Source organism: Zingiber officinale, chromosome 6B (assembly GCF_018446385.1).
Source record: "Zingiber officinale cultivar Zhangliang chromosome 6B, Zo_v1.1, whole genome shotgun sequence".
In the NCBI taxonomy this organism is placed as follows: domain Eukaryota; kingdom Viridiplantae; phylum Streptophyta; class Magnoliopsida; order Zingiberales; family Zingiberaceae; genus Zingiber; species Zingiber officinale.
The window spans coordinates 49,417,333-49,442,466 of record NC_055996.1 but is presented as its reverse complement, the minus strand read 5'-3'; the positions used below and the strand labels follow the sequence as shown (position 1 = coordinate 49,442,466).

The window sequence follows — 25,134 nt, the reverse complement described above, 5'->3', positions numbered from 1 at the left end:
TATATTTTTTAAATAAATGTTTAAAAATATATTTTGAGCTCAACAAATTTTAAAAAATTTTCTAAGAATGTAAAATAAGAAGTATACATATAGAAAAAATAAATTTTCAAAATTTGAATATTTGATAATTTTTAATTTTAAAAATTAATATTTTCATAAAACATTTGTAGAAAATTTAATAATGGTCAAACAAATATGAAAATATTTATTTTGATATAGAACATGATATTTTATTAAAAATAAATAAAATTTTCAAAAATTACTCTTTAAAATAGTTTTAAATTTAAAGATATAATATTTGTTGAAAAATTCATAAAAAATAATATAGTGGTCAAAAAATTTTAAATTATTTTCTACATATAAGTAATAAAATTATTTTTCACAAAAAATTAAGATTTAATTAATTTCAAAGAGAAAGAAATCGAAAAAATTTATTTAAAAGAGTTAGACAATTTTAAGCATGCAAATAAACTATTAAGGCATTTTAAAATTAACACATACATGAAAATTTAACATAAGCATGATTTTGGAACCTAACATAGGTTTCTATCTATTGGATTAATCATATAATTTTTATGAATAAATTTTCTTATGCTTTTTTAATTTGGCCCTTGTGATATTTGAAATACCAATTTAGCCCTTGATAGTTTCTAGAGTTTTAAAATTGACTATTTTCAAGTTTTTCTATTTCATTCCTTAATTTTTTATTTTTTATTTTTATTTTGTCGGAATCTTCTAATCGACAAAATTTTGCTAAAGTTATTTTTAATTTTACATTTTATTTTAATATTTTTTCATTTTTAGTTTCTAATTGACAGGAGTTATTAGATAATATTTTAATGAATTTGTATAATTTGTCAGGAGGTAGAGATCATACCTGATTTACCTTATCGATCTCATTATGTGATACCCCCCTATATTGCTACTGCCCTATGACATTGCTTCTCTTTCATCAATACTCTCGATGCTCATTTCGAATAAGCTTGCTTCAACGTCTTCTTGGTGACTTGACATCAACGCAAGTCTGGCGTAAGCTTCAATCTCCGATTCTGATGACGACGTTTCATCCTATGTCGCTTTTAGGATCTTGTGCTTTTTCTGAGTCGATCTTTTATCCTTGTCTTTGTCCTTCAGTTTTGGGCAGTTGTCCTTGATGTCCCCTTCTTCTTGGAAGTTATAGCATCATAACTTTCGTTTGCTTCATGAAATTTTCTTGGCTTGTGACTTATTAAACTTGTTAGATTTAAAAAATTTGCTGAATTTTCTTACCATAAATGCAATTTTGTCTTCATCAAGTGACGTGTCTGAATCTGGTTCAACTTCTGGTTAGCCTTCAGTGCTAGGTTATGAGCCGTCTTTTCTACTTTATTCTTTGAACCTGCACATCTCAATTTATGAAGTTCAAACGTAGAAAAACAAATTTTATAAGGTATTCACCTCAAGATCCTTAGAGATGTAGAACAAGTTGACTATCGATGTCCACTCGGGTGTTCTCAAAAATGCATTTAAAGCATACCTTAATGAATCTCAGTTTGTTACCTTTTCTTTGAGATTTGTGAGTCTAACGATTAGTTCTTTGATCCTTGAGTGTAGATGTGTAACTGTTTCACCTTCTTCTATTTAGAGATTGCTGATATGGTTCCGAAGCAGATCTTGTCTTGTGAGTTTTGTCTCCGAGGTCCCTTCGTGTAGTTCAGGAATTTTTTCTAGAGCTCTTTGGTTGACTTGTAGGCTCCGATCTGGTTGACTTCTTGTGGTGGTAAAACGCTCAATAGATGGAATTCTGCCTTGTTGTTTGCCACGAAGTCGGTTTGCTCCTTCTTTGTAAACTGATATTCTTCTTTTTCCACTCCTTGTTGACCCTTAGGTGCTACAAAGACATATTTCATAATTAAAATTAATTCGAAATAAGTTTTCAAGAATACCTCCATCTTCTTTTTCCAAGTCGCGAACTCCTCCTCTAATTTAGGCGAGTAGATGCTTGGTTCGGTGCGACCGACAAGAGGAGGGTGAATTACCCTGAAAAGACAAGTATACCCTTTCTGAAACTTTCGACTTTAGATTAAAAAAATACTTTAATAAACGAAAGTGAAATGCATAAAAATAAGTATAAGACACAAACAATTTACTTGGTTTGCAACGAGGAGGTTACTAATCCAAGACAAATGAAGCTCAACTAATCAACTCCTTCTTCGACACAAGTCGGAGGTGGAGAAGTCTCGTACAAAACGTTAAACGTACAGACTATGAAGAACAGAGTGAAATAACTCGAATATAGAAAGTATTGTTGAAATGAAGAGAACCAAAGCTCCTTTTATAGGCTCACTGGTCGAAGTGACCGTTTGTTGACGTGGTGCGGTCTGGGCTCCCGGACCCTTTTCGGGCGCTCCCAGCGTGACAAATTCTATCTCCACGCAATGACAAAGTGATAAGAATTTATTCTTTCCTCGGGCATTCAGACCTGCTCCGGGCGCCTGGACCTCTACTGACACAAACCCAAAGTTGATCCACTACGTCAAGGCACCCTTTCGGCACCAAACTGGTCCAGGCGCCCGGACCAACTTTGGGTGCTCGGACTCCAGGCGCATGGACATGGTCCAAGCGCTCGAACAAGTGTCAACTTCAGAGTTGACTCTTTGTCCGGCCTTTTGCTCTGATCGCTTGGGTAATGTTCTGGCCTTCCAAAGTTGAGCTCACTCGAACCTAACTCTGGCATTCTCTTCGAGTAGGATTCTGCTCCAACTTCTAGTCCCTCGGAAGCACCGTGCGCGTCTTTTTCGCTTCATCGACGTACTCTTCTGCAGCTTCTCGTTCCTCGGATGCGCCGAGTCCGTCAACTCGATTCCTGTGCTATCCTTCTCGTCCGCCGCTTCTTCCGCTCGACTTCTTGCATTGCTACTCAGACGTAAGACATCAAATAACACAGAGCCTAACATGATGTGGTTGATCACATTAAAATCAACACGGGGTATTTACATCTCTGTCAGGGAACATCCTTAGCCTGTCATCCAGGCCATGAGAAGATCCCCTATGGGAATATCTTCTCTAGATTTTGACTCCTCTGATATGTTTTCTTTATCATTCTACCTAATACTTCTCCAATTGGCATGTTACCAAGTGGTGTAGTCGTCTAGGCCACAAATTGTTGGAATTTCACAAGCTCTCCACAAGCTTTACCCTAATCAAGATCACTCAATAAAAATAAACTCACCTCTCCCTAGATGTAAATAAAAAGCAAAAGGAAGAAGAGTAAATTAACAAAAGTTTGAGATGTTGATGCTTTCACTTTAGTTTAAGCTCTTGGATTCCAAACACTTGTATTTATCACTTAGTAAAGGAGACTGAGAAAGATTTTCGTATATTCTGAGTGTCCAAAAGTTCGTCAAGAACTTATGCATCAGTCTATAAGAAAGATTTTCATGCATTCTAAATGTCCAAAAGTTCTGTAAAAACTTTAGCACAAAAGACTAAGAAAGATTTTCATGTAGTGTAAGTGTCTACAAGTTCTCCAAGAACTTAAATATAGTCTCTAATGTTCATAAGTTGATTGTCTCCGGTGGATTGGAAAAAGTCTCTCGTTGACTAGACTTCTCCAATCTGAATGTTGGGTCTTTAATTACTAAGATTGGAGTTACCTTTGAGGTAACCATTTGTTTTCTTATTGTGGAAGGTTTACTCAGTTAAAACTTAAACATTTATCACCTTGATATGCGTATGTTTATACAACTATGTTACAAAATATATTATCAAGCATGATGACCAAAACATGTTAGCAATAAAAACATTCAACCAATTGTTTTTTTTTTTTGTTTTAAATCACGATTAGTTATAAGTTGCCGCGATATGTTATTGTTGGAAGAGTGTCTGTGTTTCAAGATTCGTGTTCTACAAATCCGACGGCGATAGTATAATACATCTGCGGCGCTACCTAAACTATCCGGTGCCAGCTCCAATCAATTGACAGTGGAAGACTCGGCGTCTGACCTCGTAGAAGAGGCAAAGGAACAGCCGAACAGCTGCATCTGAAGAGCGAAGAGGAATACAAAATTAGTTAAAGCTCTCTTCTTTCGATCCCTCTCGCCTTCTCCAGAGCCTAGAATCTTACGTAAATTTCTAATTTTGTTGCCTCGTTGCCTCCCCAAATCGATTCTGATCGAAGTATAGCAGCTGCTCGACTCATTTCCTACTGAAAGGTTTCGGGTCAATCGCCTGTGTTGTTTATTTGCGCTTTACATCCCCTTTTCAGCTGCCGTTTTGCTGTATTATGCGTTTGGTTTTGTTCGACTCTGGCGTTTTAATTTAAGTCATGGGGCAGGGTTTTTTTTTTTTGGTTGCCTCAGCTCTAGGGTTGGATCTGCTTAATTGTTGTATTTGATGATTTCATTCTTTAATTTGACTTTGGAATGTATATTTGAGGTTGGACTTTTTGCTAGGGAGAAGTTGTTTGGATCTTAGGGTTTTAGGAGTTCTTTGTTGTAAAAAAAGAGAGCCTATTTTGATATCTAAGTTTAGAGGGAAGCTTGCTTTTAACACGGTTTCAGAGTTCTGGAAAACTCTTATTCTTACACAATTCGATCACTTCCAATCGGATTTTTTTTTTTATCTCTTTCTGTTTAGCATGTCTTACTATTCGAACACAATAGTTATGAAGAAATTTGCTACCTTTCACTTTGAAATTAGAATCTACCTTCGCATTATCCACCTTTTTAATGTATGCCATTTTTTGCTGTTGCAGAATGTAGTAGTAGTTATCTGGCCCCTGCAGTTACCCCGAGATGATGGAGGGTTGTGACTGCATTGAGCCACAGTGGCCGGCTGATGAGCTTCTAGTGAAGTACCAGTATATATCGGATTTCTTTATAGCCCTTGCCTATTTCTCCATTCCGCTCGAACTCATTTATTTTGTGAAGAAGTCCTCCTTCTTCCCGTACAGATGGGTGTTGATACAGTTTGGTGCCTTCATTGTTCTTTGTGGAGCAACACATTTGATAAATCTGTGGACTTTCAACATGCACACACGAACTGTGGCAATAGTAATGACTGTTGCAAAAATCTCGACGGCTGTTGTATCATGTGCAACAGCTTTGATGCTTGTTCACATAATTCCGGACTTGTTAAGTGTGAAGACAAGGGAGTTGTTTCTAAAGAACAAGGCTGAGGAACTTGATAGAGAGATGGGCATCATACGGACACAAGAGGAAACAGGGAGACATGTTAGGATGCTTACTCATGAAATAAGAAGCACACTTGACAGACATACAATATTGAAGACGACATTTGTGGAACTAGGTAGGACTTTGGATCTGGCAGAATGTGCACTTTGGATGCCATCAAGAAGTGGCCTTAATCTCCAGCTTTCACACACTTTGCATCACCAAATACCACTTGGGTCTGTTGTTTCCATTAACCTCCCCATTGTCAATCAAGTCTTTAGTAGTAACCGAGCAATGAGAATTCCACATACATGCCCACTAACAAGGATAAGGCCATTGACTGGGAGATATGTGCCACCAGAAGTTGTTGCCATCCGAGTACCACTCTTACATCTCTCAAATTTCCAAATCAATGATTGGCCTGAGCTTTCTGCAAAAAGTTATGCTATTATGGTTCTAATGCTCCCTTCAGACAGTGTAAGAAAATGGCATGTACATGAATTAGAGCTTGTTGAGGTGGTTGCTGATCAGGTAATCCCATGTTTCTTGCATCAATTATCAGTTTTATCTTTCATCATTGAGTACAAGGCTATTTCTTTAAATATTTTTCTTAAATGAAACAACGTAATATTTAGTAGGTTTTATTTCTCAAGAACTTTACATTTTACATGAAATGAATGCTGATTTAAATATATTAGAACATAAACATCCTGCTTCAATCAATGAACGCATGATTTCTACAACACTTCATTGGATGCTAAAAAGCCTAAAATCATAACTTTCTTAGAATTCTGTCCATGAAAATCTTTGCCATTTTCTAGATACTGTGCCACTATTGTGTTATTTAATAAGGATTGATCACATGGAAGTTCCTTACATGGAGGCAATGTTTAGGAGATAATGTGGGTTTCATTGTAGGATATATGGTTTATGATAAAGTGCAAGCATGTGGTAAAAGGAAGATTGCACCATCCAATCATATTCATGACCTTCTAACATGGTTGAGAAAAGAATTCCTAATTGTAGAAAAGATCTTGCTCTAATATCAATCTGAGAGAAAAATTATTATGTTATATTATAAGAGAATTATTCTAAGGGATGGTGTGTGGTTGGGTGGGGGGAAGGAATCTTGATTTTGTTGATACCTGAACCAATTTGACTCAACCTGAAAAATCAGGTTATTCTGGTTCTTAGGTCAAAAGAAATAACCCAATTTGAGTGTTGAGTTAGTTTTAGGCATCAGATAAATTACAGGAGAGGCTTTATAACTCTCTTATGGGGATCCTCTCTAAGAAAAGGGCTAGATTTGAAAAAATAAACTTTACTATAGATCTTCAAAAAGGTGATAGAGCTAAGACATTTATTTTGGTCATCTTCATCTCAATTATTATTCTCTCTTCTTTCCTAAGTGTAATGCCAAAGCAAATAGATTGAAACATTTATTTTCATCATCTTCTTTCCTGTTCTTTTCCTCTAGTTGTGTAATGATAGATTCCTTATCTCATAATCTTTCATCCATATTTCAATAGTGTCTAGGATTTGAGATGAGATTTGTAATTGTCTATCTCTTCCAACATTTTCCCCTCTCTTGATATCTTCTCCAATTTCTTTAGAGTAGATGCTAGAATATTACTCAGTTCCTGTTTAACATCTTCTCATCTCTCAAAGAAATTTCATAATTTACTCGGTCTCTCTCCCAATATTGATTTTTCAAATAAGTATTCAAACTCTAATCTTTTTTCCTGATAATCCATCACAAGTTGTCAATTTATTTTCTGAATTTAAGAAATCCATGATGTTTTCAATTTGAGAAGAGTTAAGGAAGAAGATATGTTATCTATTTGAAGATTTTATCAACTTGTGTCTTTGCCAATTGCAAACGTCAAGCATTTCATAGTAGTGTCTCAATTGTTCCAGTAATGGTATTTTTGTCCAGTGTGTCCTAGTAATGGTTTGTCCAGTGTTTTTTATATTTTCTTTTTGTATTTATAGGGTGCTCTACTTTTGTGATAAGCCAAACATAGATAATATAGATTCCAATTTAAAGGGGAGTGGTACGAGTTATCACTTTTTATAATTATTGTTGTAGGTTTAGTCCTAAATTAGGTATTTAGTAATTAGGTGCTATTTCTGTTCTTATGACCATGGAGTTGCTTGTCCAAATTATTTGCAGTTGGTTACATCTAATTATGTTTGTCTGAATTATTTGGAGTTGGTTTCATGAATTTTCTTTCTTTTTATTAAGCTCTATGCAAGTTGTATATCACTAGGAATGAAACGACCTAAAACTTTATCCCCTTATAGCTTTTAAAACAAGTCGTACAAATCCTTCTTCCGAACACAACCGAATAAATAAATAAATATGAAAAGAATCAACCGTATGAATTAATACCTAAAGACTCGAAAGTGCAACCAACCCAAACCAAAGAAAATCTAAGACATCTGACCAACCATTACATCATCGACTTAGGAAAGAAAAAAAAAACTCAATATCCCAATGCAGAGAATAACTTAAATTGAAAAGAAAAGGACACAATTGTCGGGTGTGCAATGCCTGGTACGAGGTAGCTCATCCATCAAGACCCTCCGTCTTCTCATTACCTGCACCATATGGATTTAGTGAGTCTAAAGACTCGGCAAGTTCAAAACTTTTTATAACAAAATAAATATACATTCACATGCTTTTATATATATATATATATATATATATATATAAAAGAAAATACCTTGAACATTAAAATTTATTTAAACCTTGCACATTTAGTCTCATGGACCATCAAACTTTAATAAGATAACATCAAACATTGTCTTTCATCATCAAAACATTTTAGCGAGTTCATAGCATTGAATGTGGCTCCTTTTTCCTTCACCTCTATTCGTTTGGCCAAACGTTTACCCTAGTATTAGGTTGGGTAGTGTTCACCGGTATCCTTTAAGCCGAATTGCACAACCCCTTTTTCCTCTATTTTGGTAAGAATTCCGGTATCCTCTAAGCCGTACTCCTTGCCCATTCATGAATTGCCACAAACAAATCACACCATCCTTCATTAGATTGCATGGTATCATCAAAGAAATACAAGGCAGATTGAAAAACTTAGTAATGTTAGCATAGGAAATATTAAGCAAGGAAATAAGAATTTGCTAACAACTAACGGTACAACAAGTGTGAGCTTATATTTATTTGAATCAATTTTCAATACTTCATGACTTTAGCAACAAGTCATACAAACGTGCAACTGGAAAGCTAAAACAGAAAAGGCAATATAAAATAAGAAAGAACCAAAACCAAGTAAGGGATTGCATAGCAGCTTGCTAAATCCAATACAGTAGTGTTATAGTCTAATGGACGTCAGCCCCAAAGTAGACCCGACCCCGGGCCGGGTCTGGCCCGGACCCGGCCCGGGCCCGGGTCCGTAACCGGGTCAATGGGCCGGTTGCCCGTTGACCCGGTTCGCCAAGTCGAATCGGAATCGGCCCGGCAAGTTGCTGGGTCGGTTCCGGTTCATTGGCTGTAAAACCGGCGAACCGCCGGTTAACCGGTGGGTTGAATCGGCGGTTCAGCCGCAAATTTTTTTTTTTTTTTTTTTAAACGGCTTGATCAATGACTATGATTTAGTGTCCGTTACTATCAAAACTCTATAAATAGAGAGCTCATTTCATCATTTTTCACACACATCTTCTCTACTCTTAATCTCATTTTCGTATTCTCTAATCTCTACACGCTTTCGTTTCCAATTTTCAATTACAATGGCATCTCGAGCTCGGAAGGGAAAGCAAATAATAAATCCGCGGGAGGAGGACCCCAACATTCAATTCACCGATGATGAGATCGAGCATCTTCCGAATCCGACACCCGAAACACAAGGAAATACCGATGCAATTACTTCTAAGGTTCGGGAACTTTCTCCTCTAAAGTCTTCTATTTTCACTAAACATTTTGAGAAGGTCACTCTTCCGTCGGGAGAAATGCGTACAAAATATAAGCACTGCAATGCTTCCTACAAATTCCAAGCCGGCGGCGGCTTTGGGTCGTTGAAACGACATGTAAAAACGAAGCATCCGACGGAATATGGACTCGACCGTTCTCAAACACAATTATTAAGATTTTCTTCAACTAGCGGTAGTACCGATTTCGGTTTATTTTTATATTCGGATAATAAATTAAGAGAATCATTAGCTAAATTTGTTTCCGTAGAACATCTTTCTTTTAGTTTTGGATCTAAATGCACATTTGAAGATTTTTGTAAAGAATCTCTTAATCCATGTGCTAAACGTGTTCCTAGGACTACACTTACTCGTACAATTAAAAAATTAGTAAAACAAGGAAAAAAGAATTTAATTGATGAATTTAGTAAATTAGATAATAAAGTTTCTTTATATTCCGATATTTGAAGTGATAATTGGCAAACACATTCGTATATGTGTGTGACTTGCCATTGGATCGATAACTCTTGGAACCTTCAAAAAAAGATTATTAGCTTATAGATTTTTTGATGAATCACATAATGCTCATAATATCACACAATTATTATGTTTAATTTTAGAACAATATGGTTTAACTCATAAAATATTTTTTTAATATCATTAGATAATGCTAGTTCCAATACCGCTTGTATAGATGATCTAAAATTTGTTTGTCAACCTATTATTGGAGGTTTATTTTTTCATATTCGTTGTGTATGCCATGTTTTAAATTTATGTGTTCAAGATGGTTTAAAAATTTTAGAAAGTTATATTAAACCAATTAGAATTGTAATTTCTTATTTATGGTATCATCCATCTATAATGAAACAATGTGGTAGGTTTTGTAAAATTAATGGAATGAGACCTAAAAAATTTCCACGTGATGTACCAACACGTTGGAATTCAACATACTAATTATTATAAGATTTATTTCAATATAAAGAATTATTATGTTTATTTTTTGCACAAAACACTAATACTAATATATATTTATTTTCACAACAATGGAATATTTGTAGTAGTATTTGTGAAATTTTAAAAGTATTTAATGATGCAACCGAACAACTTTCCGGTGTTTATTATTCCACTGCTCAATTAGTTTTAGAAAATTTTTCTAATATATTATTAGTTTTAAATGAACATATTAATAATGAATCTTTATCTCCTTGCATCTTAGCTATGAAAACTAAATGGGAAAAATATTTTTATTTTATTCCTGAAATTTATTTAATTGCATTTGCTTTATATCCTAGATTTAAATTAGAAGTTTTATAAAAAATATTAACTTTATATTATGACGCTTTAATTCCAATTAAAGATTCATTCTTCTCTTGATCCAGTTAATATTATATATAATGTTAGAATTTATTTATAAGATATTTATAATCAATACTATCCAAAATATGGAACACAAATTAATATTTCTGAAATACAACAAACTACTACTAGTAATTTAAAATTTACAAAAGCACAACTTTTATTAAAAGAATGGACGAAACGTTCACAAGGATCCTCAAGTTTAATAGAATTTGAGAATTATTTTATGGCTTCTTTTAATTTAATGAAGTAAATAGCGAAGTAGATTTCGATGTCCTAGAGTGATGGTCACGGAGTTTTCCCGTCCTATCCAAGATCGCCAAAGAAATTTTAGCTTGTTTAAGTGTGTGACATATTGGATGAACGGCAATTGACTTTGTCTCTCGACTCATTGGAAGCCTAAACATTACTTGACGATGAGACCAGAGACGGGAAAAAAATCCAAGGAATGTAACTTTTAAATGACGAAGCCGAAGAATTTAATGCCGAAGATTTTAATACCGAATGAACAAATACTATGGGAACGGGAAATGAAAGTGAATGACAACGTCACTTCATAATGTAAAAGGATAAAAATGTAAAAGAACTACGTGGGCTTTGATTTCCCTAAAGGGATACGTAGACAACTTAAATAAGTGCAAGCCCTTTTTTCAATAAATTTTAATTTCTAATTTTTAATGTTTAATGTTTAATTTTTAATTTTTAATTTTTAATTTTTAATTTTTTTTAACATATTAATCTTGAACCGTAGCGAACCGTGACGAACCGTGAACCGAACCGTGAACCGGCGGTTCTGAACCGTGAACCGTAACCGTCTTGGGCGGTTAAGGTTAAGGGTCGACCTGCCTGGAACCGTCGAACCGGCGGTTCCGAACCGTCGAACCGTCGGTTCCGAACCGTCGTCAGGTCTACCCCAAAGGCTACACATTCGATTCATAGCTACCATGCTCCAGAGATAAAACGAACAAAACATGAGAACGAGAAGATCGACGAAGATTTACGCAGTAAAACGAACAACTGCAAACAACAAAACAACAACGAAATCATTAACAATATAACATGCATCAAACATCAAATATCAAACATATGTACTACAATCCATATAGTGCAGAAAATAAGGTTTGAAATCTTGCCTTAGTGTTTTGCGTGTTAAAAGATACCTAGCGAGACGTAGGGGAAACGATATTAAATGATCCGCCAAAGTTCTTTCTCAATTTCCTTTGCTGGGGCCGGGTCCCTTAGCATATTAATTACTCAGACTCTTTAGTATAAATATATTTATGATACATTAAAATCAATTAAATAGCATAAAAAAACTCGATTTAATCAAATTTACGTGAACCGGATTTTAGGCACTACAAGGAATGATGGTCTAGCTTTATGAAAATATGAAAAATAGGATTCATGTTTATAGGTTTGGAGTTTAGACAATTTTAGCATTGGATATCTAGACCAAATGCTACCATCAACCTTTGTCATCCAAGCTTGAGATTGACATTAGCATTTTATGTTTGAGTTTCGTATATATGGTATAATAGTTTTATTTTTAATATAGTGATATTTTCCCTCTCAACTTTTACAAAATGAAAGTTAAAATCTATTACTCAAAATGTTAATGTTACACCGATTCCCCTATTTTACTATTATGGGAATCCCTAAGCTAAATTTTTTATATTTTTCTTTTTATTCCCTTGGAGTATTCTTCTAATAATTCGTAGAAATACGGTGTTGGTCTTTTCTTTAATCTCTGCACAATCGTTAACAAGAGCCTAGTGGTCCAATAACCAAAGTCTCTTCTGTTAGTGCAGTTAGCACTAACGGTCTAACTCAGATTTTGATAAATGACAAATTAGGTTAAGTTAGTTTTGGTGTTGTCTAACACTTTGATTGAGTGTGCAGGAGAAGTTCAGACAGGTCGATGGGCTGACCGGATGTCTGGTACGAAGCCCAGCTAGGTCAACGGGCTGACCGGATAGCTGGCACGAAGTCCAAACGAGTCGATGGGCCGACCGAACGTTTGACACGAAGTCCAGCTAGGTTGACGAGCTGACCGGATAGCTGGCGCGAAGTCCAGACTGGTCGAAGGGCTGACCGGACGTCTGGCAGGTGGGTGGAGGTAAGTCACTGGAGTTGAGTGACTGTGAGGACGCGTTCCCGGGAAGGGAATTTAGGCGCCGATCCGACTTAGAGCCATTTCGGAACTCTAAGTCGAGATCTTGATTAGATTCCGGTCTCGGTGAGATGGAATCTAATTACTATTCTTTTTTCTGTTCTAACTCTGTTTTGCAGGAAACTAACATTTTTATGCAGGGTTAGAACTGACCGGGATCGGTCGACCGAACCTCTGGATTGGTCGACCGAACCCCCAAGCAGCGGCAGGTCAAAGCTCCAGCGGATGGACCGGGTTCGACCAGGGGATCGGTCGACCGGACCTTGGTATCGGTCGACCGAACCAAGGATGATCATCGACTGGAGTGGACCGAGATGATCGGATCAGAGAAGACTGATCGGTCGACCGAACCTGTTTATCGGTCGACCGAACCTTAGATAGGATTTGACCAGAGCGGAGTGGAGCGAGCGGATCAGATGAGGTGGAGATCATCTGATCGGTCGACTGAACCGGGGATCGGTCGACCGATCCGCTTCGGGTCAAAGCTGATCGCGAGGATCGAGGATCTGGATCAGTCTCATAGTTGATATAAAAGGGAGCTTCGGGGTGCAGCCTCTTCAATCAATTCGAATAGAACATCGTGTGCTCCTATACGCTGCTTCAAAGTCTTCAACTGCGCTCTACTACTCCGACATTCGACTTCTAATTTTCTTCACCCTTTGTATTGTCGGTATACTTGTTCTTCATTTAATATTTGTACTTTCAAATTGTAACCATTTTATGGATTGATAGTGATTGCCCACCGAAAGCGGTCAGCGACTGCGGGGCTTGGAGTGGGAGTCGACCTAGGCTCCGAACGAAGTAAAATCTTGGTGTTCTTGATTCTCCGTGTCTTTTCTTTTTCCGCCGCATCTCTTTGAAATTAATTTTTAAATCGCTATTCACCCCCCTCTAACTTAAATTCGATCCAACAAGTGGTATCAAAGCAGGTACTGCTCTGATTTAGTGCAACCACCAATCAGACAAGGGGGTGATATGTTTTAAATTTTTTTTTTTCTTCTTTCGGCTTTCAGTTTTTCGTATAATTCCAAACTGGTATTATTATCTTTTTGGAAATTTCTTTCCGTTGTAATTAAATTTAAATTGGTGCAACACCAATTTAAGTTATTTTTTTTTATTTCTTCCCGCACTACTAATCCAAGACTTGCGAACCTCTCTTGTTTGTTTTCCTGTGTGCAGATTAAAATGTCGCAACTTGAGGGCTTCAGCACGGTGCAACCTCCCCTGTCCAACGGGGATGATTTCCCGTACTGGAAGAAGCGGATGGAGGTGTATCTCAAGACGGATTTCGACCAGTGGCTCAGCGTCACAAAAGCCTACAAAACACCCGTTGACAACTCCGGAATTCCACTAGACCCGGAACAGTGGACTTCGGACTTGTAGAAGAAAGTGTCGATGGAAAACAAGGCGATCAACACGTTACAATGCGGATTGACAAGGGAAGAGCTGAATCGGATCGGACCACATCAAAACGCGAAAGAGCTATGGGATAAATTGATCGAGCTGCACGAAGGAACTAGCGACGCTAAGGAAGGAGAAACGGCGAGTCAGCTGCACGCGAGGATCAAGGATATCCTCAACGGGCTTCACGTGATAGGCCACCAGATGGAAAACAGAGATCTAATCAAGTATGCATTAAACGCGTTTCCACGCAACAATTTGTGGGCATCTATCGTGGATGCCTACAAAATTTCTAAGAATTTATCTAAACTTAAATTAGATGAATTATTTTGTGAATTAGAGTTACATGAACAAACCAATGCTAGATCCGAGAAAGGTATAGCTTTGTTTGCAGGTTCCTCCAAGGAAAAGAAGAACAAGCCTAAACCTGAAGAAGACTCTGACCAGAACTCTGAAGATGAAGAGCACCTGGTGAATCTGGTAAGGAAGATGTTCACCAGGAGGAAGAGAAGCTTCAGCAAGAAGGAGAATTAAAGTACGTGACATGCTTCGGATGCAACATGAAGGGACACTACAAGAACGAGTGTCCGAGATTGAAGATCGACAAAATAAAGTCGACCAAAAAGGCCCTCATAGTGACGTGGAACTCCTCCTCCTCGGACGAATCGGAGGCCGAAGATTAGAAGCACCAGAGTCACCTCGCGCTGATGGTCCGCGAAGCAGAGTCGGAAGACGAATCGGAAGACGGGTCCGAACCCGAATCGAGCCACGAGTCCGTACTCGTTTCCGAAGGTTCTGAAGAGGTATACCTAACTTTAAATCGAAAGTTTTTTAAAATTATTTCTTGCTTAAATAGTAAATTAGTTAAATTAGAAAGTGAAAACAAGTTACTCCTTGAGGAGCATCAAAACCTCAAGGAACAAATTGTAAATAATAATCCAACTCAAGATCTAACACTTGAGAAGGAGAATCTATCACTAAAAACAGAAATTAATAATTTAAAAGAAATGTTAGAAAAATTTACAACAAGATCAAAAAACTTAGATCTAATTTTAAATAATCAAAAAGCATGTTATAACAAAACCGGACTTGGATATAAGTCAAATTCAAATAAAACTTTTAAATCATTAATAACCCAACACAAACCAACGAGTAAAGCCTGAGTTCCGAAAGTGTGTTTAATCACGCAAGTAAGACTTAACCAATACTATATACCTAAAGAAAAAATATATTATATAAATTCGAATAAACCAAATCAAAAATCAAAATACAAACCTAAACAAAAAAAACTCAAAATCTAAATATTTTAAAACTCACTAAAACTTAGACTATCATCAAGTAAAGTATAACTATAAAAGAAATAGACATAAACCTAAAACTAAAAATTAATTTAAAAGACCAATAATTCAGGGGAGGCTCCAGAATATGACACCTCCAAAACTAACCTACCTGGAAGGGTAACTCAAACTAATCTACCCAGCAGGGTACTTAGGACCAATTAGAAAGGGAACTCAAGTTTAACTTGAAAAATGGTACTCATGAAGTTTTGGATGATAGTACGTTAGGAAAGCTTAGTCTATGCATGTCTAGGAAGATATGACTTCGACCTGATGCGCTTAGTCTATGCATGTCTAGGAAGATATGACTTCGACCTGATGCATTTGGCTAAGTGGAACTGACCGAAGCTACCCTTTATGGATCTTAACCAGTTAGACCAAGGTCTATTTGGAAAACTTCGAAGGCATGGTTATTCTAATGATGTCCAAGTGACTCACCATAGCCCAGAAGTTTATCCAGAGAATGACTATCTGTTGAACCAAAAACTAAATCTGAATCTAACACAAATTAAAAACAAAACCCTAAAATTGAACTTAATTCATCTAACAAAATTATAGGATTCTCTGATTGAAAACGTAGAACAGGTGAGATGACTAAGGACCAAATTAAAATTCAAATTAAATTAAATTAAATTAAATCAAATTAAAATTCAAATTAAATTAAATAGAATTAAAATTTAAATTAAATTAAATCGAAATTAAATTAAATTAAATTGAGTCAAAGAAAATTAAATTACAGTAAATTAATTTTATTATTTTAAAAATTAATTTTAAAATTAAACTTAATTTTATTTAACTTAAAAATTTATTTTAAAATTAAACTTAATTTTTTTTAACTAAAAAATTAATTTTAAAATTAAACTTAATTTTATTTTACTTAAAAATTTATTTTATAATTAAACTTAATTTTTTTAACTTAAAAATTTATTTTAAAAATAAACTTAATTTTTTTAAAAATTTATTTTTAAACTTAATTTTTTTAACTTAAAAATTTATTTTAAAATTAAACTTAATTTTCTTTAACTTAAAAATTTATTTTAAATGTAAACTTAATTTCTTTTTAACTTAAAAATTCATTTTAAAATTAAACTTAATTTTTTTTAACTAAAAAATTCATTTTAAAATTAAACTTAATTCTTTTGAATTTAAAAAAAAATTTATTTTAAAATTAAACTTTAATTATGTTCGTTTGAAAATTAACTCAAATTTTCACATAAAGTGACCAACCTTGAAAATAATCTTAAAAGAATAAAATTAGACTAACTTTAACTCCTACCTATTGTAGGAAATCAGGTGGATTTTGGATAGTGGTTGCTCTAAGCATATGACTGGAGATCACACCAAGTTCACCCAACTTACTTACAAAAAAGATAGATCCGCTACCTTAGCGGCCCCCCTAGTGCCGACCCCACGGATATGGAGGGAGGTTCATGCAGGTACACCGTCTGCGCTACGCCCTGTGGGCACCCAACTTACTTACAAGAGTCTAGGAACAGTTGCCTTTGGAAACAAATGACAAACTCAAGGTAATTGGTTTAGGTAATATTGAATTAAAAATAGATTTTATTATTACAAATATTTTACTTGTTGAAAATTTTAAATATAATCTCCTAAGTATAAGTCAATTATGTGACACTAGGTATAAGGTTAAATTCTTATCTACAGAATGCTTAATCAAACATCTAGATAATCCTACTATAAGTCTAAAAGGCTTTAGAAAAGACAACATCTATGCAATTAACTTAACCACTTCTTCAGTTAAGTGTTATTTAACACAAAAAGAAGAAACTTGGTTATGGCATAGAAGAATGTCACACACAAATTTTAGAAATATAAGCAAATTTAATGGATTAGTTAGAGACTTACCAAAGTTACCTAACTTAGACTCAACCATATGTAATGCTTGTCAACAAACAGACAAAATCTACTCACAAACCAATTAATCAATCACAAACCAACTCAATATTAGAACTTCTACACCTAGATCTATTTGACTCCTATGGAGTCAAATCAATAAATAGAAGTCTATATTGTCTAGTCATAATAGATGATTACTCTAGGTTCACTTGGGTCAAATTCTTAAAAAATAAAGATGAAACTTTTGAAATATTTACAAACTTTTGTAAACAAGTTGAAAATGAAAAAGACCTTAAAATCAAAAGAATTAGAAGTGATAATGGGGGAGAATTTAAAACTCATAACTTTAATAAATTTTGTCTCGAAAACGGCTATCATCACGAATTCTTATGCCCTAAAACTCCCCAACAAAATGGAATTGTAGAAAAGAAAAATAGAACTCTACTTGAAGCATCTAGAACAATGCTGAACGAATACAACCTACCTAAGTACTTTTGGACAGAAGCTGTTAGTACACCCTGCTACGTACAAAATAGAACAACACTAAACAAAACACATAATAAAACTTGCTTTGAAATCTACTATAATAAACAACCTAATATAAAATACTTTAAAGTATTTGGGTGCCCAACCTTCATTTTAAATACAAGAGAACACCTAGGAAAATTCACATCTAAAGTAGAAAATGGAATTTTTGTAGAATACTCCCTAAACAGTAGAGGCTACAGAGTTTATAATAAGGTTACCTTAAGAATTGAAGAAACTACTAATGTCAAATTTGAAGAATCCAAACAAAACCAAGACCAAACCCAACTTCAACCAATTAAATTTGTTCAAGAAAATACCAATCTTGAAGGAACCAATCAATCTCTAAATCACGAAGAGGAAGAAGAACCTCAAGAGAGTCAATCTCCTAGAACTATTAGAGTCAACCCAAATCATCAAACTAGCCAAATAATTGGTGACCCAGACCTAAGGGTTTAGATTGGGTCATTCTTTAGAAACCTAAGTCAAATTTCATTAATCTCTAAAATTGAACCCAAAATCGTAGCTGAATCCCTGCTTGACCCAGACTAGGTCATAGCTATGCAAGAAGAACTAGCTCAATTTGAGCGTAATGAAGTTTGTGACTTAGTACCACCACCCAAAAATAAGAAAATAATAGAAACAAAATGGGTATTCAGAAACCAATTAAGTGAAACTGGGGAAATTACTAGAAATAAAGCTAGGCTAGTTGCTAAGGAATTTAGTCAAGTAGAAGGACTTGACTATGATGAAACCTATGCCCCAGTAGTCAGATTAGAGTCCATTAGGATGCTACTTAGTTATGCAACTCACAAAGGGTTCAGATTGTATCATATGGACGTTAAGTCTGCCTTCTTAAATGGACTAATAAAAGAAGAAGTATACGTAGGACAACCACCCGGGTTTGAAAGTCTAGAACACCCTGACTATGTATTTAAATTAAAGAAAACTTTATATGGACTTAAGCAAGCACCTAGGGCATGGTATGAAAGACTAACTTCTTACCTAATCTCTAAAGGGTTCAACTAAGGTCAAATTGACCCAACCTTATTCGTTAAATTAATAAAAAACGATATTTTTATAGCTCAAATCTATGTAGATGATATAATCTTTGGGTCAACCAATTCAGAATTCTTAAATGAGTTTACAAGTTTAATGGAACACGAGTTTGAAATGAGTTTAGTAGGCAAATTGACTTACTTTTTAGGATTACAAATTAGACAAACAAATGAAGGAAACTATATTTATTAACAAAAATACAGTCAAGAGTTACTTAGAAAATTCGGAATGGAAAATACTAAAGAAATAAAAACACCCATGGCAGTAAACACAATCCTAGATGATGACCCCAATAGTAAACCAGTTGATTTAAAATACTATAGGAGGGCGATAGGTAGCCTACTGTACTTAACTGCAAGTCGACCTGATATTCTATTTGCAGTTAGTATGTGTGCTAGATACCAAACCTGTGCTAAAGAATCTCATTTGACTCGAGTCAAAAGAATCTTTAGATACCTTAAAGGAACAACAAATGTAGGAATTTGGTATCCTAGAACTAACAACTTCGACTTAATAGGATATTCTAACTCAGATTACGCTGGTTGTAAATTAGACCGCAAAAGCACAAGTGGAGGATGTCAATTACTTGGTCCATCACTTGTCAGCTGGTTTAGTAGAAAGCAACATTGTGTTGCTTTATCTACAACTGAGTCAGAATATATAGCTATAGGAGAGTGCGTTGCACAACTATTATGGATGATGCACATCCTAAAAGATTTTAACTTAAATCTTACAAATGTAAAAGTTTTAATTGATAATATTAGTTCAATTAACTTAACAAAAAATCCTGTGCATCATTCAAGAACCAAACACATTGAAATTATGCATCACTTTATTAGGGATCATGTTACTAAAGGTGACATTGAACTCAAGTACATTGAATCCAAGTCAAATTTAGCTGACATATTCACCAAACCCCTTTCTGAAAGTGAGTTTAGTAATCTACGTAGAAAATTAGGGATGTGCTTATAGACTAGGATTTTCAAAATTTTAAAATTGTTTTAAAAAATGGTTATTTTAAATTCTAGAATAAAAATGCTTTCAAAACCTTCCTATTTTTAGAATTTCAAAAATAATTTTAGCCTTAGATTAGCTCAAATTCCATAGAAAGCATGTACCCATAGGACTAGTACTTGAGCATCTCACCAACACCTAGGCTTACCTTGTTTGTGATTGACAAAGTTAGAAAGGGGTGAGATGCATAGGCCAATTGCCTGGACTTAAGATGCTTATTTCAGTGCATCGTTATAAGTCTGGGCGTTAAATACTAAACAGATATTAATCAAGTTAAGTTATTCAGCTTAGTCAAACACTAACCGATTACAATGAACTTAACTTGACTAACCAAGTGAAAGCTGCTATCTTCTGATAGTTGGTAGGTAACTAATTGGTTAGACAGTTGTTTATTTTTAATGTCAGGTTCAGGGAGAGAAATCAATTTACTTATTTTTCCTTTATTTCTTAAACCTATTTTTGGAAACTAACTCTTATAAAATTAAGTCAAGAACTAGGCTTTACTTTGAAAAATGATTTTGAAAATTAATTTTAACTTAGTTTTGAAAATCAAATTTGAAAATCTAGTTCTGAAAATTTGATTTTACTTAAGTTTAACTTGAATGTTAAATTTTACAAAAATTAGAACTTAAGTTCACAATCTAAGTTTTTCAAAGTCGTTGTCCTTAATTTTGAAAATTTAATCTAGCTTAAAAGTTGACCTCACTTATGATGTTGAAAATGAGACTTTACTTAGTTTTGAAAATCTGAATTGTTCAAATTACTATCAACATGGTTTCGAAAATCTTACTTATGTTTAACAAGTCTGTTTCAAACTTCGCTATTTTGAAAAGGTTTTCTTTAAGCAACAATCTTTAATCATTCAAATTCTCCCAAGTGAATCTGACTTATTCCTGTATCTTTTAATTTTCCTTTGTATTTATGATTACTTGATCCATGCTTCTATCTGATGAATGCCAAAGGGGGAGGGTTAGGTGGTTAAGTTAGCTAAACCAAAATTGAAAATACAAACTAACTTAAAAACCCTATAATTGTTTATTTTACTTGCATATTTTTTCACTAACTTAACCAGGTTGTCATTCCATCAAAAAAGGGGAGATTGTTAGTGCGGTTAGCACTAACGGTCTAACTCAGATTTTGATGAATGACAAATTAGGTTAAGTTAGTTTTGGTGTTATCTAACACTTCGATTGAATGTGTAGGAGAAGTCTAGACAAGTCGACGGGCTAATCGGATGTTTGGTACGAAGCCCAGCTAGGTCAACGGGCCGACCGAATAGCTAGCACGAAGTCTAAACGGGTCGACGGGCCGACCGGACGTTTGGCACGAAATCCAGTTAGGTTGACGGGTTGACCGGATAGCTGGCGCGAAATCCAGACGGGTCGAAGGGCTGACCGGACGTCTGGCAAGTGGGTGAAGGTAAGTCACTGGAGTTGACGTTCTCGGGAAGGGAACTTAGGCGCCGATCCGACTTAGAGCCATTTCGGAACTCTAAGTCGAGATCTTGACTAGATTCCGGTCTCGGTGAGACGGAATCTAATTACTATTCTTTTTTCTATTCTAACTTTGTTTTGCAGGAAACTAACATTTTTATGCAGGGTTAGAACTGACCGGGATCGGTCGACCGAACCTCTGGATCGGTCGACCGAACCCCCAAGCAGCGGCAGGTCAAAGCTCCAGTGGATGGACCGGGTTCAACCAGGGGATCAGTCGACCGGACCATGGATGATCATCGACTGGAGTGGACCGAGATGATCGGGTCAGAGAAGACTGATCGGTCGACCGAACTTGTTTATCGGTCGACCGAACCTTGGATAGGATTTGACCAGAGCGGAGCGGAGCGAGCGGATCAGATGAGGTGGAGATCATCTGATCGGTCGACCGATCCGCTTCGGGTCAAAGCTGATAGCGAGGATCTGGATCAGTCTCACAGTTGCTATAAAAGGGAGCCTCGGGGTGCAGCCTCTTCAATCAATTCGAACAGAACATCGTGTGCTCCTATACGCTGTTTCAAAGTCTTCAACTGCGCTCTGCTACTCCGACATCCGACTTCTAATTTTCTTCACCCTTTGTATTGTCGGTATACTTGTTCTTCATTTAATATTTGTACTTTCAAATTGTAACCATTTTACGGATTGATAGTGATTGCCCACCGAAAGCGGTTAGCGACCGCGGGCCTTGGAGTAGGAGTCGACCTAGGCTCCGAACCAAGTAAAATCTTGGTGTTCTTGATTCTCTGTGTCTTTTCTTTTTCCGCTGCATCTCTTTGAAATTAATTTTTAAATCGCTATTCACTCCCCTCTAGCTTAAATTCGATCCAACATCTTCATTCTTTCCCTTTATCTTTTCAGCAATATAACACATGGTTTTCCAATTTTTTAGTGCCTAAGTTAGACCTATCACTATATATATTTTTTCTTTTTGATTAGAATCTCTTTTATCATTTAGCTGCTCTTCATTATCTGAGATTTTTAAATCTCAGATAACGATTTTGTCAATTTTAAAGCATGTTCTTTTAACTAATAGTTTCTTGTACTTCATGATATAGCTCTCTTGAAGTAAAACCTTTCCTTCTAAACTTCTCATGCATCGACTTTATCACTGTTCTAGTCTTGTTCTCCAAGTCCACAGTCTATTAATATTATTAATTACTTCATTTCAAACATTTTCTATTCAGTCTTTTAAGACCTACATCACTATCATTTTTCATATAGATTCCATTTTATCCATTTTTATGAGTTAAACTTAGACTAAGCTGGTTTTACAATCTCCAAGTAGTTGTATTTACTTTTCTCCCATTCTCACTCTTCTGCATATTCAAATATTTGTCCTTGACTTTTAGGTTTCTGTTGATACACATGAATGGAATGGAAATGAATGAGATTCAAATTGGGATTGGAATGAAATGAAAAGGAGATGATCCATTCTATGCTTTTGTTTTGTTGTAATAATAGAATGATATAACTACTAGAATACTTTAATCTATGCAGCCCTTTTGTTCATCTAATTTTTTTAACCAACCTCAATTGTTTGACACACTCAGTTTGATCAATCTTACACATGTTTGACTTTGTTAGTCCCATTCAATACATCTAATGCATTCAATTCACTCGTCTATCTGATCCAATCAGTTCAATCCACTTGATTGGCTTGGCCTATCTGGATTGGCACATTCCACTCATTTAAATGATTCTTAGTGAGTTGCCATCAATTAGTAGGTATTTCCTTGAGTAATAGGAATTTTTTTCTGTGAGCTTTCTCAGTTCTGTTATGTTGAATGATCATTGTTTTCAGTGTCCTGAATTTTCTCTTTTGGTTTGATTTCTTCCAGGTGGCTGTTGCACTTTCACATGCTGCCATCTTAGAAGAGTCAATGCGGGCTCGTGATCTGCTCATGGAACAGAATGTTGCTCTAGATTCAGCTCGTAGGGAGGCAGAAATGGCAATTCGTGCTCGCAATGATTTTCTAGCTGTCATGAACCATGAAATGCGGACTCCGATGCATGCAATTATTGCTCTTTCATCTCTTCTTCTAGAAACTGAGCTGACTCCAGAACAACGGCTAATGGTAGAAACTGTGCTAAAAAGTAGCAATCTTCTAGCTACACTTATAAATGATGTTTTGGATCTTTCTAAGCTTGAGGATGGGAGCTTCGAGTTAGAGATTACAGTTTTCAACCTTCATGCAGTTTTCAAAGAGGTCAATTCATGTGATTTTGTCTAAGCTCTGTTTATTAGCTATCAATATTTAGTTGAATTACCACATTATAACAGGTCACTAATTTGATAAAAACCAATACCTAACATTCATGTTGAGTTGATTGATTTGCCAATTAAATTGCAGGTCACTAATCTGATAAAACCAATAGCCGCTGTGAAGAAGCTCTCTGTTTCCGTGACATTGGCATCAGACTTGCCCTTGTGTGTTGTTGGCGATGAAAAACGGCTCCTGCAAACAATACTGAATGTTGCTGGCAATGCAGTTAAGTTTACAAAGGAGGGTCATATATCAATCATTGCATCTGTTGCCAAACCAGATTCATTCAGAGACCCTCAGGCCCCTGAATTTTCTCCAGCTATTAGTGATAGACATTTCTATCTGCAAGTGCAGGTACATTGACATTTTTTCTTTGAAGTCATTTCATAATGGGTAATGGCTAGAGTACAAAGGAGGGTATTTCATAATTCAAGTGCAGCTATTAGTGATAGACAGATTTTTTCTTTGAAGTCAATATTTTCATTTAGCTATTGTTTTGTCTCGATACACAACTAGATGAAGTGTTGCTTGTATCATATTTGCCTTAAAATTTAAATGCAGTAGCTGATTTGCATAGCAAATAGTAGTTGGTCATGACCATGTTGCTTCCTGTTTATAGTAGATCATTGCAATTACCTTCTAGGTCTTACATGATGCAGGTCAAGGATACTGGTTGTGGAATTAATACTCAAGACTTGCCACAGCTCTTCACCAAATTTGCTCGCTATCAGAATGGTGGAAATAAACCCTATAGCGGCAGTGGCCTTGGCCTTGCAATTTGCAAGAGGTGGTATTACTCCCATGAAATGCTGTTGAATTAGCACAGAAACAGTTTATCGTTTCATTTATTCTGCTGATTGATACTTATTTTGTGTAGCTTTTGATACATTTTATAATTTCATGATCAGGTTTGTCAGCCTTATGGAAGGACAGATCTGGCTGGAAAGTGAAGGTACAGGCAAAGGTTGCACTGCTATATTTATCATCAAACTCGGGCTTTGTGATCAAACTAGTAACCTAAAACAAATTGTGCCGGCTGCACGGCAAATTCATGAGGATCCAAATCTCTTTGGCTCAAGACCTCCCTTCAGCGACGGGAAGGAACAATTTCCTGTAAAGGTGCGATATCAAAGAAGCGCATGATTTCTGTGATTAAAGTCCTCAAGATTTTAGTGATCCCAGCAACTATCTGATACTTCATGTAATGTATTTCCATCCACCTCTTTGTTTATCAAACCATTGTGAGAAAAAATTATATCATCCAGTAGCGATCTTTGCTGACACACCGACTTCATTGTTCAACAACTTAATGAGTATTATTCTAATAAATTGTTGCTTGTACTTCATTTGAGCTGAACCTTTCATATTCCTTAATCTTGTGAAACTATAAATGAACTTATAGCACACTGAACTACTCAATCTAACTGCCATCTACTTAATGTCAGCATTATGAAAAGTAACTGCTATAAACTGTTGCAGTGATCATATGCATCAAGTTGGTTACACGCTACATCAATGTCTTAATTTCTTCGTCTTCACCACTACTTTTGCCTTTCTGCGCGAACTTTAATAGGCAAATTG

The 25,134-nt window shown here is 35.5% G+C and overlaps 1 protein-coding gene across 3 annotated transcripts; it reads left to right on the top strand.

Annotated features, from left to right (window-relative positions):
* Nucleotides 1-3,939: 3,939 nt before the first annotated feature.
* Nucleotides 3,940-24,899, top strand: LOC121992416 (probable ethylene response sensor 1). 3 transcript variants are annotated; one of them, XM_042546770.1, is made up of 6 exons: nucleotides 3,940-4,050; nucleotides 4,736-5,684; nucleotides 23,128-23,496; nucleotides 23,641-23,907; nucleotides 24,213-24,340; nucleotides 24,462-24,899. In XM_042546770.1, exons 2-6 carry the CDS (start codon nucleotides 4,776-4,778, stop codon nucleotides 24,694-24,696), a joined length of 1,908 nt encoding a protein of 635 aa, XP_042402704.1. In that variant the 5' UTR covers nucleotides 3,940-4,050; nucleotides 4,736-4,775; the 3' UTR covers nucleotides 24,697-24,899. The 3 variants fall into 3 exon arrangements, with proteins under 3 accessions (XP_042402704.1, XP_042402703.1, XP_042402702.1); XM_042546769.1 differs by having other exon boundaries at nucleotides 3,954-4,105; XM_042546768.1 differs by having other exon boundaries at nucleotides 3,981-4,193.
* Nucleotides 24,900-25,134: the final 235 nt, after the last annotated feature.

Coding starts and splice junctions, on each gene's coding strand:
- LOC121992416 (XM_042546770.1), top strand. CDS start 4,776: ATGATGGAGGGTTGTGACTGCATTGAGCCACAGTGGCCGGCTGATGAG. Junction 23,497..23,640: donor TTCATGCAGTTTTCAAAGAG/GTCAATTCATGT, acceptor ATTAAATTGCAG/GTCACTAATCTGATAAAACC. Junction 24,341..24,461: donor GGCCTTGCAATTTGCAAGAG/GTGGTATTACTC, acceptor TTTCATGATCAG/GTTTGTCAGCCTTATGGAAG.